We start from the raw sequence: 13,317 nt of genomic DNA on the forward strand, positions 1-13,317 counted from the left end.
AGCCAGACTCAGGGACTCTGGCCGGCGAGCCGCCCCTCCGCCCCGGCTCCCTCCCGCCAGTCCGTGGAGCGCGCACCGCCTCGCCGCCCTTCCTACCCTCTTCTGTGGGCCTCTCGTCTGCGCTTGGGTCTGGCGACTCCGTTCTTCTAATCCTCTGGCGGTTTTCTGGGTTATTTAGGCAGGTATAGGTGGAATCTAAGTGATCAGCAGGATGCGCGGTGAGCCCAGCGTCCTCCTACGCCGCCATCTTCCAGGGAGCTTCGAGATTTTATTTTTTTAAGTAATCTCTACACCCAACGTGGGCCTCAAACTCACAACCCCACGGTCAGGAGTTGCATGTGCCACTACCTGGGCCAGCCAGGGACCACCCCCTCACCAGCTGTTTTCTTAAACATTAGTCCTATCTTCTCATAGTTCTAGGTCTCAAAGTCATTCAAATGAAACAATGTGCAATAGGATTACTCTTAATAATTATGAACATTTATTAAGCACCAAGAGTATACTGCAATGGTTGCTATACAAAAACATAATTAACAATATAGTGTCCCTGCCATTGAGCTTACATTCTAAAATGAAATACAACAATAATGCTGTAAGCCTACCTCAAAATTTCCTTAACTTAGAACTGGCTATTTTGGCAAGTGAGGCAAAATGACCTATCATTTTAGGTACAATATTAATAAGGCTTTGAACATGATCCAAAGAATGTTTTACTTGTACCCAGACATTTCCCCCAATTATGTTAGGCTTGGTATGAAAAAGAGCACTTAGAAATTGGGTAAGAACAATGAATTATTTCAAATTTCCTTGTAGGACTTTAAACAGAGAAATGCTTACTAGCCTGAGTTTTTCCACAGCCAGGGAAAACCCCATGAAAAGTATTATGAACTCAACCAAGTCTTCTATTCCACTTGCAACTTTTCGACTTCCTCTTCCTTTCCCACAGGTAAGGGCTCCAATGATGTCCCTTATCAAGGAAGGAAGTATTGTATCTAGACAAAATACCCTAGAGTATTAGAACTTCCAGGAAATACCAATTCTTATTTTAAAAGAGTGAGCAAAGACAGTAGTGGGACATCTGGCTACAGGAGAGGCCTGGCTGTGTAAGATATGTAAACAAGCTGAGCTGAGTTCATGCATCTTCAAAATGATTAAGACTATGGGTAAATGGTTGCTCTTCTGTTCCTTATTTCTGCCGTAGGAGTATTTGAGAATTTAGCATCAAGACCCCAAACTGCCAAAGCCTATACTATTTGGCCTATATCCATAGTATAGTATTTAATAAATACTTACAAGGTTTTCCTTGCTGGTTACATATTAGCTGACGAAGGCACACAGAGGGATTTTGATTCTTACTGTGCAATGCAAAGACTGTTTTAAACTTCTGAGTATATACAGTCTTAAACTATATATTGTTTATTTTCAATCATTGATAATTCTTTGAACTCTAAAAGAACACTAAAAAATAATTGGTTATAAGTTATCTGAAAACCAAAATAGAATTTACTCTTGTAAAGTGCATGCACAAACTTTTAAAAAATACATGCATACAAATACTTTAATGGCAGAGGGAGTAGCATCCTGAGGTGTGTTTTTTTTTTTAATGGCAAAACAGTATTTCAGCAACTTTTTAAAAAAACAATACTTTCCTCCTTAGAAGTCTGTCTTGGGAACTTACTTTTAAATGAAAAATAGCAGCAGCAACATTTAACAATTGCTCACAAAATTTGCATTGCAAACAAGTTTGCCAAGAAAGAATGGTCTAGAAACTTCAGGATAAACTTTTAAAAAACATTTTATAAAGTAGAATGATTCACTACTTTTGATCTAAAATTGACATTTAAACATCCTCTTCCAATTTAAAAATGTCATTTTTACCTCCTACTTAAATAAAATCCAATTATGAGATTTGAAATGAAAAACTTGAAACACCTATCAATATCATTCTTTTAATAAGATGACAAAAATTAATTTCAATGTGTTTCCCAAAAAAAGGAGAGGAAAAAAAAATCTCATCTTAGTGGTGGCAAATGAATTTGGGTTTACAAATCTCAATCAATGCACTTATTTTTGGTATTGCATGAAACAGCTAGGATTCCTGAATTAAGTATGTTTCTAAGGCAAGGCAAGTCTGATTATGTATGAAGCACAGATATTAGTCAGCATGGTTATAAAGGCAAGAAGACCAATACATATAAATTCACTTGTTTTTAAGCGATACATTCTAAGCTACATAAAATTTAATTTTGTGTCCTATTCTAAGACTACATCTTTGACCTTAAGCTTAGAAGCATAATTGCTGTAATCCATTAAAAAATACTTCATTTTTTCCAATATTGTAAAGTGTACTGAATTTTCAAATGTCTAGTATAAATTTTTTTTGCAAAAAATTTAAAAAGGCATACTATTAGCTAGCTATAACTACTATGTTAAGTAACTGTATGAAGGAAGAGTTTCAGAAGGAGAACAAAATATAAAACTAAGCATAGTAATTATTGAATTTAACAAAAAATGAAATCAAGTAGTTTTGAATGCACTTGTTTCTTGTCTTAGTAATGTGTATATTCATTTTATAACTACTAGTTTGATAAACATACTAACATTCTACAAGATTTGTTTTTCTTGGTTGGTTATTTTTCTTCCTTATATCCTCCCCAACAGCTGTTGGAATTTATTTTCTTTCAAATACAAAGTAAAATAATGTTTCTATTGTATCTGAGTCATGTGAAAGCTAACTCCCTATTTTCATTTTTAAAAGTTAAATTAATTTTTTTGGACCTTGATTAACATGTAACATTTAACCATGTGTTTTTGCTGTTAAGTATAGTCTACCTTTCAACAAACTGATAGGGTATCTAACAAAAGCATCATGATCTCATCTGTGTTTTAAATATGATTACACAAGCTTTTTTTCTTTTTTAATGAGAAAAAGGAGATAAAGAAAACCATTCATATAGGCCCTCTTCACTCTCAATTATTTTGAGATACAGCTTTAAACAGGGTGGACCAAGTCAAGTAATGTTGGTAATCTCTTTTCTTTGCATAGAAGAGAAAAAACAAAAGAAAGGAAGTTATTTCCTTCCTAAGGTCTCAGCTAGTTTCTTAAGTCTTTTCTTCAGCTCCAACGGAAATTTCTCATAGCACTTCTTACAGACTGGCTTCATGTCAAACTCCACAAATTTATTCCTAAAGACAGTAACAATAATAAAAGAAATCAGTAGAAAGGTATTTAATACAGATATATAAATAATGTGAGGTAATTTTACTGAAGTAAATGAAGATACAATATGGTGACATTAATATTCATAGCAAAAAATGAATTCTAATCTTAATTCTTGTCATTGTGGAGATGTAAAAAAATTATAATACCATTGGAAAAAAAATTGTCCTTATAAATTGATCTTATACATCTCTCTGTTTAATACAGAATGTACATTACATTTTAGTTCGTGCTCCCATGTATACAGGAAATCTAATGTCAATATAGTTTAGGTAAGTAAAGTCAATCACATGTTAATGTACCACAAGAACACTTTAAAGAACAGTTATTAAAAGCCAGGAGTTGTATTTTTGTAATGTGAATGACTTTCTCTTTGTTGAAGGCAATATCATTGTACTTAATATTTTAAATTAGGGAGCTATAGGTTTTATCTTTCCTTGCATGAAATGATTTGCCTCCTACCTCCAGCACCAAAAAAATTATCTTCAAAAAAATCTGAAATCATAATGGTTTTTTGGTTGGTTGTCTGACAGAAAAGCTGGTAGGGGAGATATAAGAATGTTTTTAGGGGCGCCTGGGTGGCTCAGTCGGTTGAGCGTCCGACTTCAGCTCAGGTCACGATCTCGCGGTCCATGAGTTCGAGCCCCGCGTCGGGCTCTGGGCTGATGGCTCAGAGCCTGGAGCCTGCTTCCGATTCTGTTGTCTCCCTCTCTCTCTGCCCCTCCCCCGTTCATGCTCTGTCTCTCTCTGTCTCAAAAATAAATAAACACTAAAAAGAAAAATTTTTAAAAAAAAAAAAGAATGTTTTTAATCACTCTTAAAAAACAGAAATGAAATAGATTGCCTGTGGTTCCATTTTGTGAATGGTTAGCTGCATGGAGAACTCAATGTTTTAAAAGCTAGAGCAATACACATTATCTATCAATTTGTTTGTAAAACAGTTTGGGAGAGCACAGGTTTCTAGACAGCCTCCTAAGTATCTGTCATGCATTTCCACTTGGTAATACCATTACAATCGCTCATTACTGTTGAAATCGAGGGTCCTAAACTGTGAACTGAGTATATGCACAACCTTGTAACTTTTGCATTTTCCTAACTTGTATTTAGGCAGCATTTCTGGAACAAATTTAGTGGCACTTTGTTATCTATGACAAATGATTAAATCAGGTGATGTAATTTTAAAGAATAAGGTTAATAACAAAGTTAATTCCTACTATATTTAAAATGAAAAATCTTTTATTTTACAGCATTACATGGAAATTATTCTCTAGCTATTTTTCACAGAGCTCTTGATGCTGATAGAAATTCAAATGATCTTATTTTTCCATTGACAATTTGATTTAAATAGTACTAATGAGTTACAATATTCTCCCAAAGACTTCTTAGAACAAAAGCTATTAAAACTGCCATTTTTTTTAATGAGGGAAATAAATTATCATTGCTTTCAGAGATACTGCTAAGCAAACCTTCAATTGTTTTAATTTATATTTGAATTTTAATTCCTCTTTATAGAAGGAAACACGAGAACTGGAACAATAAAAAACTTTCGTTGGAGTGCAGAACACAGTGATAACCATGAAGAAAAAAGGACAATCATGCTAGGAATTCAACAGAATTTCAAAGATTGAAATATTTCCCATAAAAATCAGGAATAAAGTAAGTAGGCTTTGAAAACATCAAGAAAATGAATCCATAAACAGTAGCATATGGGTACTCTGTGAAAGCAGATTACATACACCAAAGACATTAGAGCTCTTATTATGTACAGTAGATGGTCTTTGCTTAGATATGAAACATGCTGAAAGGATTTAACTTAATGCAGAACTTAGAACATGTGATGATTGGAGTTTATCAATTAAATCATTTTAGGCAAAGAAACTGAAAACCAGGATTTTAAAAGCTGCAATTATCAGAGAAAAATACTTTAAAACTTTCCCTAATATCTACTAAATAGAGACTGGAATTCTTCCCTTTGAATCTACTTTAAAAAAAAAAAGAAGAATCTTAGTAATTACCCAAAAGGCCCAGCTCTACAGAGGACAACTACTTGTATTTCCATCTCTGGCAGTTACAAACACATGCCAAAAGGAAGAGACAACAAAAAAGCAAGAGACAAAAAGAGAACAAAACACATTCTAAAGGACTAACCAAAGAAGAAAGTAGTGAAAATGATGATAGAAGGGACAGAAAAGTTTACAAACAGACTGGCTTTTTCTTTTTCTGCTTGTCCTTATCCTTTGCTTCTCTCTCCCGTTTGGCAAGTCGCCTCTTAAATTCTTCTGGCATTTTTTCATAACAGTGTTTGCAGACTGGTTTGAGATCAATTTCAACAAACTTATCCCTTTGAGCAGGACAAAGAAGGAATAGAAGAAACAACATAAAACAATTAAAGGAAGAACCTTTACATTCAGAGGCCTAAATAGAAAGAATAAGGAATCAGATAATTATTTTTAAAAATACTCTATTTAAAAAAATGTTAACCTAAAGTTTTGGTCTTAGGATTCACACGGGACTAAACCGCAGACTTACTTGAGTGTTAATTTAGTGTTGCAGGTAGAACAGGCAAAACAGTTCACACACCAGGCCTTATTCAGAGCAGAGACCACTGGAGAAAGAGCAAAGACACATGGTCACACACTTTGACGTTCAAAGTGGCAGAGCTGACATCCTCAACTCAAACAGAGCTAAGGGTGCCTCCACAACACTTAGAAGAGGTTCTGAGAGGCTTTTTTGCAAAAGAATCACAGGACTAAAAATCTCAGTGCCATTAATTAATGTTTACTGAATCAATCCAATTAATAAATTAATTAAAGGCTATTTTTTCACATTATTAAAAAAACTGAGCACCTAATGTCTTCCGTGACTGTAGGGTTCATCTTAAGGAAGATTACCATTGCCTTTTTCAATCTTTATTTATAGTTAAAACTTTTCTTCTTCCCTTTAGAGTATCCTGTGAGGCACATAAACAGTATGTACCATACCTTCCCGCCAAAGCCTGCCCTCTCACTCTGTGCATGGTGCGGTGTGTATTTAACATGCATTACGTCACTCAGATGAGCTTTTCTGGCACAGGCCCTGCCTACCAGCACAGTCTCCACTACCACTGGCCCAACAAAGAAATATAGACTAGATAAGTAATTAAAAAACAATCCAGACGTTAACTTATTTGCCTGTCTTCCATAGCTGACAAAAAGGAGAGCTTCCTTTGACAGCTTCTTTCACCTGACCACTATGTCACATAGGAGGGAGCTAAGTTTTATTTTCTATGGCACTAAAGATTGCTCTCCTGAAGTAATCCTTTTGCAAACTGCATCATGGGCAGTGTTTCACAAAGTATTTCCCAGGTTGGGTTTTCTGACGAGAAACATGAAGCATGTTGAAAACAGGAATGTTTAAAACTTTGCCAGGAAGTTTCTGGCAAAACCGTGCTAGTGGCTATTAGCAAACACAGCTGCTTCCTTTCTGTCCCAGTTAATCAGCCCTGCCTACTTACAATACAAGGCTGGTAAGTGCTAGAAATGTCTACAGAAAACTGCCAGGTTTTAGAATCTGCAGGGTTAAAGTGACTCTCGCTAACTACCAAGGCAGATTAAGCTGTTCCTAATAAACACTGCTCTACAGCTTCCAAGTTCTATAAATCCAGGGCATGGAAATAGAAACAGATCTCAAGGTTGGCCATGAATGGTTCACACAATACGTACTGTAACAAGCCTGAGACACTGCCCTAAAGTATTGTCATAAAGGAGTAACAAATCCAACTTGTACGATATTATCATCTCTGCTATGAATTACTTGAGAAATATGCCAAAGAAAAAGTAACTGATAATGGTCAAATGACAAATAGTAATCAATCTCTTTCTGTTTTTGTGTCATAATTTTGACACAAAATTATGCCATATAAAATCCCTACAGATACTTACCATCACCTTCTATAACACGGTTACAGTGGAAACAAACATCACCAAATAGCTGAAAATGAAAAAAAAAAAAAGTGGTAAAAATTCAAGACATGTTAGAACTAAGGTTTAGAACACCAAACATTTAACACAGTTTCAGTTCTTTCTACCACTTAAAAGTAAACAGCTGGCTACCTAGATCCAGAATTTACCCTTATTAGAGAAAATGAGTAAAGTGCATTGACTAGTTTTTACTTTTTACAATGAAGATAATTTACTTTTCATCACTATCAAAACCCAGAAAATGGCTTTGGAAATGTCCCAGATTTAAGGAGGCTAAAGGAAATGACAACCCTAGACTGGCTCTAGTACTGAAGTGGAAAAAAAATGATTCAATGACATTATGGGTTCAAGTGACAAAATTGGAATAAATATAATACAATATCAATACTGATTAACTATGATTATGTGAGACCACTCCATATTCTTGGGAAATAAAAACTGAAGTAATTAGGGGTAAAGGGCCATGATGAACTTCTGAAATTCTTCACAAAAAAATGTGTGTATATATGAATACATACATTTGTATATGAAGATCTGTGCATTTATTAAGTGTGTGTTTTTACAGAGAGTGGGCCAATGCAAATGATGAAGTAAAAGGTACATAGGTATTCTTCATATTTTTATTTTACAACCTTTCTGTTGACTCTGAAATTATTTCCCAAGTAAAACATTAAAAAATAAAATCTACAGTCCAATGTACATTTTCCAAGAGCTTTCCTTGTAGCTAAAATATTAAGCTCAAACTTATAAAAGTATATCTAGTATCCAATAAGTATGATCAATACCTGGTTATAGTGGGTTTCACAATATGCCAGGCCTTTCCTTTCATAATGTCGATGTCCAAGAAATGGCTTTTCACACTTGGCGCAAACAAAATGCTGAAAAAAATTGCTAGAGGTAATTTTTGAGCTGCCATATTTTATTTATTTAATAAAGTAAAACCCCAAAGTTAAATTATTCTCAGAGAAGGTACATGAAAGTTTGAGGTAGTTATTTCATTTGGCCAGGGGTAACCCTGGGACACTTTCAGTCTTAACTTAATTCAGGTGTCTTGAGTTTTTGACACGTTACTTTAAGACACAGCCTTTTTAAACAACACAGAATGAGAAAAGAGGTCAACATGTTAATATCATCTATAAGGGAGGGGCTGCTGCTGGAAATGGACCATGACACTCCTGCCTCGAGAAGGATTTAAGAACAAAAAAGCACACCCTATATCATTACTGAGAGATCACAAAAGTGTGTATATTCTGTATTCTTAATTTTCTACAACGTCATTTGTCTTGAAAATGTCCGTATTTAATCTTTAAAATTTCCTAATCTTGCCAGCACCTCTGAATGATGGAAATTCAAAAGTACTAGTTAACCCTTCCACCATTTACGACTCACCTCCACATGCCACTGCTTGCCCATAGCATTCACCACGCGCCCTTCAATGGGCCGTCGACAAGCGCCACAGATGGGGACCCCCATTTTATCATGGCATGGCAGACAGTACAGCTCTCCTTTCAGCTCCCGGGCATCAGCAGTCAGCTCCTTCCTGTCCATGAGAAATATATCCAACTGAATACTACTACTGAGAGAGAAAAACAGGCAACTGAGGAGACTGACATACTTTTTAGCAGGTTTTTGAAGATCTCACTATAACAATCCCCATAACCTTCTTTTCCCCACTCTTAGTAGTGCTCACAGTAACCTAAATTAATAGGCTTGAACAGGTTTCAGATTCCTATCAAAACATCAATGTCAAGCAATAATGATAAAATGTACAAACAAGTCAGATATATACCATCACATTGGTCATATTTATCACTTCCTTGTCTATGATCACATGATAGTCCTTTCGTCTTCCTGAAAAAGCTAGAGAAGAATCATCACAGTGCTTGGGACAGACTTGGAGATGTTATCTTTACAAAATAACTGAGGTCTAAAGTTAGAGATTAGCTCCATTTACTAACAATTATTTAAACTGTCACCAGCTTTTAAGTTACAGGTTAACAGAAAATAAAAGAAATGCCCAGAACCTTCCTTCCCACAAATGCTTAAGTTCACTATTCTTTTCAGTCTCCTGCATCAATATTAACATTTAGGCAGAGGTGGCCCTAATTAGCCAAATGGACTTGTTTACATTTCATCTGTTTTAAGTAATTCTCCAGAAGTACTAATGACAAATGAACAGAGAAAAATTCCACCAAAGGGAAATAGGCAAGAAAATGAAATAAGGTACAAACTGATAATCCCAAAATAAATGAGGTGGCTATACTCATAGCACAAAGCTGTTTTCTTGATCTTTAGCTTACCTTATCTCTGTCCACCCCCACTATAATTTAGCATGTATGTTCAAACTGATTATAGTAAAGTAACTTTTCCCGTTAAATTTTTAGATAGCAAATTTAAAAAATCATAGCTGAACAATTTATGAGTCTTTGAAGAAAAAAAATCCCTTTAGAAGTAAATAAAATTAAATAAATGTAGTTTAAGATATTTTATGATAATACCCTAAGTTTTACAACTGTAAAAGTTATATATGTACAAAGAGAAGACTTTTTAAAAGTTTTTTTTTTTTTTTAAATCCTGTATTGAAAAAGCACAGTGATCAAAACAGTTTTTGGGATAACTAAATTTTACCACTAACTGAATACTAAAGGTATATGTATATATGTTATATGTACACACACACAGGGTGTGGGGAGAGTGTGCTGCACACACTCAAATGTGGCAAAATGTTAAGTGATGAAACTCAATGATGGGTATGTAGGTATTCTTTGTATTAGTCTCTTGACTTCTTTATAGGTTTAAAATGTTCCAGATTACAAGGTGGAGAAAAACAATCTGGTGTGCTGGAGTAAAAGATACAGAAAAAAAGTGATGTTTTACTTTATTTCCACGATTTGTGCAATAAAAAGGGAAGAAATTGCAGTACCCGCAGTTGGCACAGTTGAAATGGTCTGGATGGTAAGGGTCATTCTTGAATATCAGCGGTTGCTCATCGATGATGGCGTGGCATTTCTGGCAGATGTATTTTCCAAGGCCTCTGGCTTTCTCACGATTATGACAGGGGCGACATAGATGTCTAAACAGAGCCAACACTTTTTTAGAAACTTAAGTTTAAAATCTGAGGTTCTAATAGTTAAAAAGAAATATGCTTCTCATGTCTCTGAAAAGAAGTGAATAATTTAAAAAAAAAATCACACTTGGCTTAACAGCAGAATCAAGCCACTATTTTTTACATGAAAATTTATTTATTCCAACCCAAATAATCCAACTGATCTTTAAGAAACTCCATCTTAACTACGTATCTCCCTTTTGTTGGCCCAGGGACACAAATTCTAGGGTCCTCTCCTAACAGCCGCCAGATGAGCCAATACAGGCTGCAGTCCCCATACCTTAAACTCAGTGCCTGAAAGCACCTCCTCACAGCCCTAGGGGAAAACAGGCATGACCTTGCAGTAGTTACTTCTCCACCCACACCTAACAAGGATGGAAAACTCCTACCTCCCAGCATTCTTGACAAATCCAATATCTGCCAGAACTTCCTGGCAGAGGTCACAGCGGAAGCACTCAGGATGCCAGCTGTTATTCATGGCTTTGATAACTCGGCCAATGATGAATTCACCTGTGGGAAAAGAACACACAAAGGATGTCCAGGGTGCGTCTTATTGCTGAAAGCAGTAAGGCAAAAGATGCAAGGAAAAAGAACACATTTAAACCTTTCTCCACAGCTAGGGACTTTCTACATACATATCGACCACAGTAAGCACTGCATTAGGAAAAAACTCTATTTCATCTGAGTCCTTAGTTTTGATTCTGTGGTCAAATTTTTGGGCTGTTTTGTCACATCTCTGAATCTGATTTTCCTTTTCTCAATGATACACTGGGCTCTCTCAAATGCCTTTTGTTTATTTCTGGTCATTGCTGACACAGCACATTTTCTTGAAGCCTATACTTAATTTCTTCTTTCACTAAACTTTAGAACATTCTACTCAGTTTCTCCAATTTCTGGAGACTCTCCAGTAAAGCTGCTAGCAACCCATGAGGTGGCTAAAATGCAAGCAAGTTAAACACTTGTGTTACACACAGCAATCCTTAAGCATGTGAAGCACCCCTCCAATGTTTTCTCTGTCTCTCTCTTGGCAACCTCAAAAGCGAGTAAAGGCTGAATTAACAGGGGACAAGAATATTCCAAAGGATCATCTAATAAAAGTCCTAATCAATCCCCAAAAAACTTTACACTAGATGTCCTTAAAAAACATTTCTCTCTGGGTTTTGATACTCTTCCAGTTTGTTACATATTAATGATAAGGAAAAGGATGTATAAAGTACCTGAATGCTATTTATAATGAGCACTAAACACCATTTCCACCATTGACATAATTTTGAGACTCACTTTTTACTCTGCTATTCAGCAGTAAAACTTACCACACTGATGACAGCAAGGAGCAAAGAGCATCTGAAAGTCATGTTCACAGTACTTCCTTCCTTCAAACTGAAATAGAAAGTACCATCAGCTTGTACAGATGAAACAATCACAGGATGAATATAATTATTCTGTGGAGACATATGGAAAGATGTTTTTGAACTAAGAGCTCTGCCCTAAGAATTATAATTCTACTGAGATGTTTAAAAGCAGATGTACTTTTGTACTTTCCCTACACCTACCTGCATGTGGGTACAGGAAAGATACACTCAACAACTGGTACTATGGCTCCAGAGTACAGTGAACTCCCTCTAATAATGATGAACTATTTTCTGGCTTGCAGACTCACCTTTAGGAGTCTAATGAGAGCGGTGGACTCCTCTCCCTAGAAAATACACATATATACACAAACCGTTTCCCACTTTTTTTACGTTGATATCTGAAATGTTGTATTATAAACTTAAATATTTACAAAGGGTAGATAGTCTAGTATATTTTAGATCTAAACATTTTAAAATGAGGCCAAAACCCATTAAAAATATTCTGTTTCAGGGGCGTTTGGGTGGCTCAGTCGGTTAAGCGTCTGACTTTGGCTCAGGTCATGATCTCGCAGTTCATGGGTTTGAGCCCCACGTTGGGCTCTGTGCTTTGGATTATGTGTCTCCCCCTCTCTTTCTGCTCCTCCCCCATTCATGCTCTATCTCTCTCTGTCTCTCAAAAACTAAACGTTAACAATTTTTTTTTAAATTCTATTTTAATAGTTGGAAAATTCACATCCTCTACTTCTCTCCTTGAACTATTTCCATTTCATTTTCCACAAAGTTTTATCCTGGTATGATATTTTTTCCTAAATTCCATACTAAAGTCTTTAACAGATCACCCTACCATACTTCTCGGCAATTAAAATGTATATAACAAAACTTTAAAATTTGTTTTACTACCTGAACCCATGAACTCTAAAAGCTAAAAACATTCTTTTTATTCTGGATTAAGTTATCATTATAATTATTAGTACACAAATAGTTAAAACATGAATATGTGTACAAATGTCAAATTTTACTTTCTACTATTTGTTTACTTAAAAAGCCTATCGTGGAGCACCTGGGTACCTCAACTGGTTAAGCACTAGACTTTGGCTCAGGTCATGATCTCACAGTTCATGAGTTGTAGCCCTGCATCGGGCTCTGTGCTAACAGCTCAGAGCCTGGAGCCTGCTTTGGATTCTGTGTCTCCCTCTCTCTGCCACACCACTGCTCACACTCTATCTCTCAAAAATAAATACACATTAAAAAATTAAAAAAAAAAAAGAAAAGTGTCTCCTAATGAGATAAGCAGGGCTCCCCTTCCTCTCACAATTATTCCATGTATCCACAGATAAATAGGACTTACCAATGGAAGAGTTCAACATGAATTTCTATTTTGGGGGCTGCTTTTTACCCTCTTCACATAAATAAGTCATGAGAATTATAGCATGTCTCCCTTTGAATCTTTGAACTCCTTACAATGTTCACATATTGCATATTGTTTGACTATCAAAATCCATTTTTAGTGATGTAGCAGTAGTCAACTAAATTTGGTCAATTGTGGAAATTAGCTGCAGATTTAGCTCAATTTATTGAACATATCCACTATAGCTTAATCTGCAGACCAGCCCAAGTAGATTTATTTTGTGCCAGAAAACGGCTTACTTCATTTTGAAATTCAAATGGATGAACTCTAAT

General features: G+C 35.6%; 1 protein-coding gene across 7 annotated transcripts in view; it reads right to left on the reverse strand.

Annotated features, from left to right (window-relative positions):
* Positions 1-458: 458 nt before the first annotated feature.
* The window catches only part of LIMS1 (LIM zinc finger domain containing 1), a 155,401-nt gene continuing 142,542 nt past the window's right edge, over positions 459-13,317 (reverse strand). For 6 of the 7 annotated variants that reach the window (XM_047852856.1, XM_047852855.1, XM_047852857.1 and 3 more), the window contains 8 exons: positions 11,599-11,665; positions 10,675-10,795; positions 10,103-10,252; positions 8,569-8,719; positions 7,965-8,057; positions 7,141-7,189; positions 5,750-5,825; positions 459-3,186 (listed from right to left, as the gene is read on the reverse strand). In XM_047852856.1, coding sequence (XP_047708812.1) covers positions 3,072-3,186; positions 5,750-5,825; positions 7,141-7,189; positions 7,965-8,057; positions 8,569-8,719; positions 10,103-10,252; positions 10,675-10,795; positions 11,599-11,665 — 822 coding nt within the window. In that variant the 3' untranslated portion in view covers positions 459-3,071. Of the gene's footprint in view, positions 3,187-3,959; positions 5,562-5,749; positions 5,826-7,140; positions 7,190-7,964; positions 8,058-8,568; positions 8,720-10,102; positions 10,253-10,674; positions 10,796-11,598; positions 11,666-13,317 lie in introns of those variants that run through there. The other variant, XM_047852861.1, reaches the window with a different exon arrangement.

The sequence above is a fragment of the Prionailurus viverrinus genome, chromosome A3 (genome assembly GCF_022837055.1).
Source record: "Prionailurus viverrinus isolate Anna chromosome A3, UM_Priviv_1.0, whole genome shotgun sequence".
In the NCBI taxonomy this organism is placed as follows: Eukaryota; Metazoa; Chordata; class Mammalia; order Carnivora; family Felidae; genus Prionailurus; species Prionailurus viverrinus.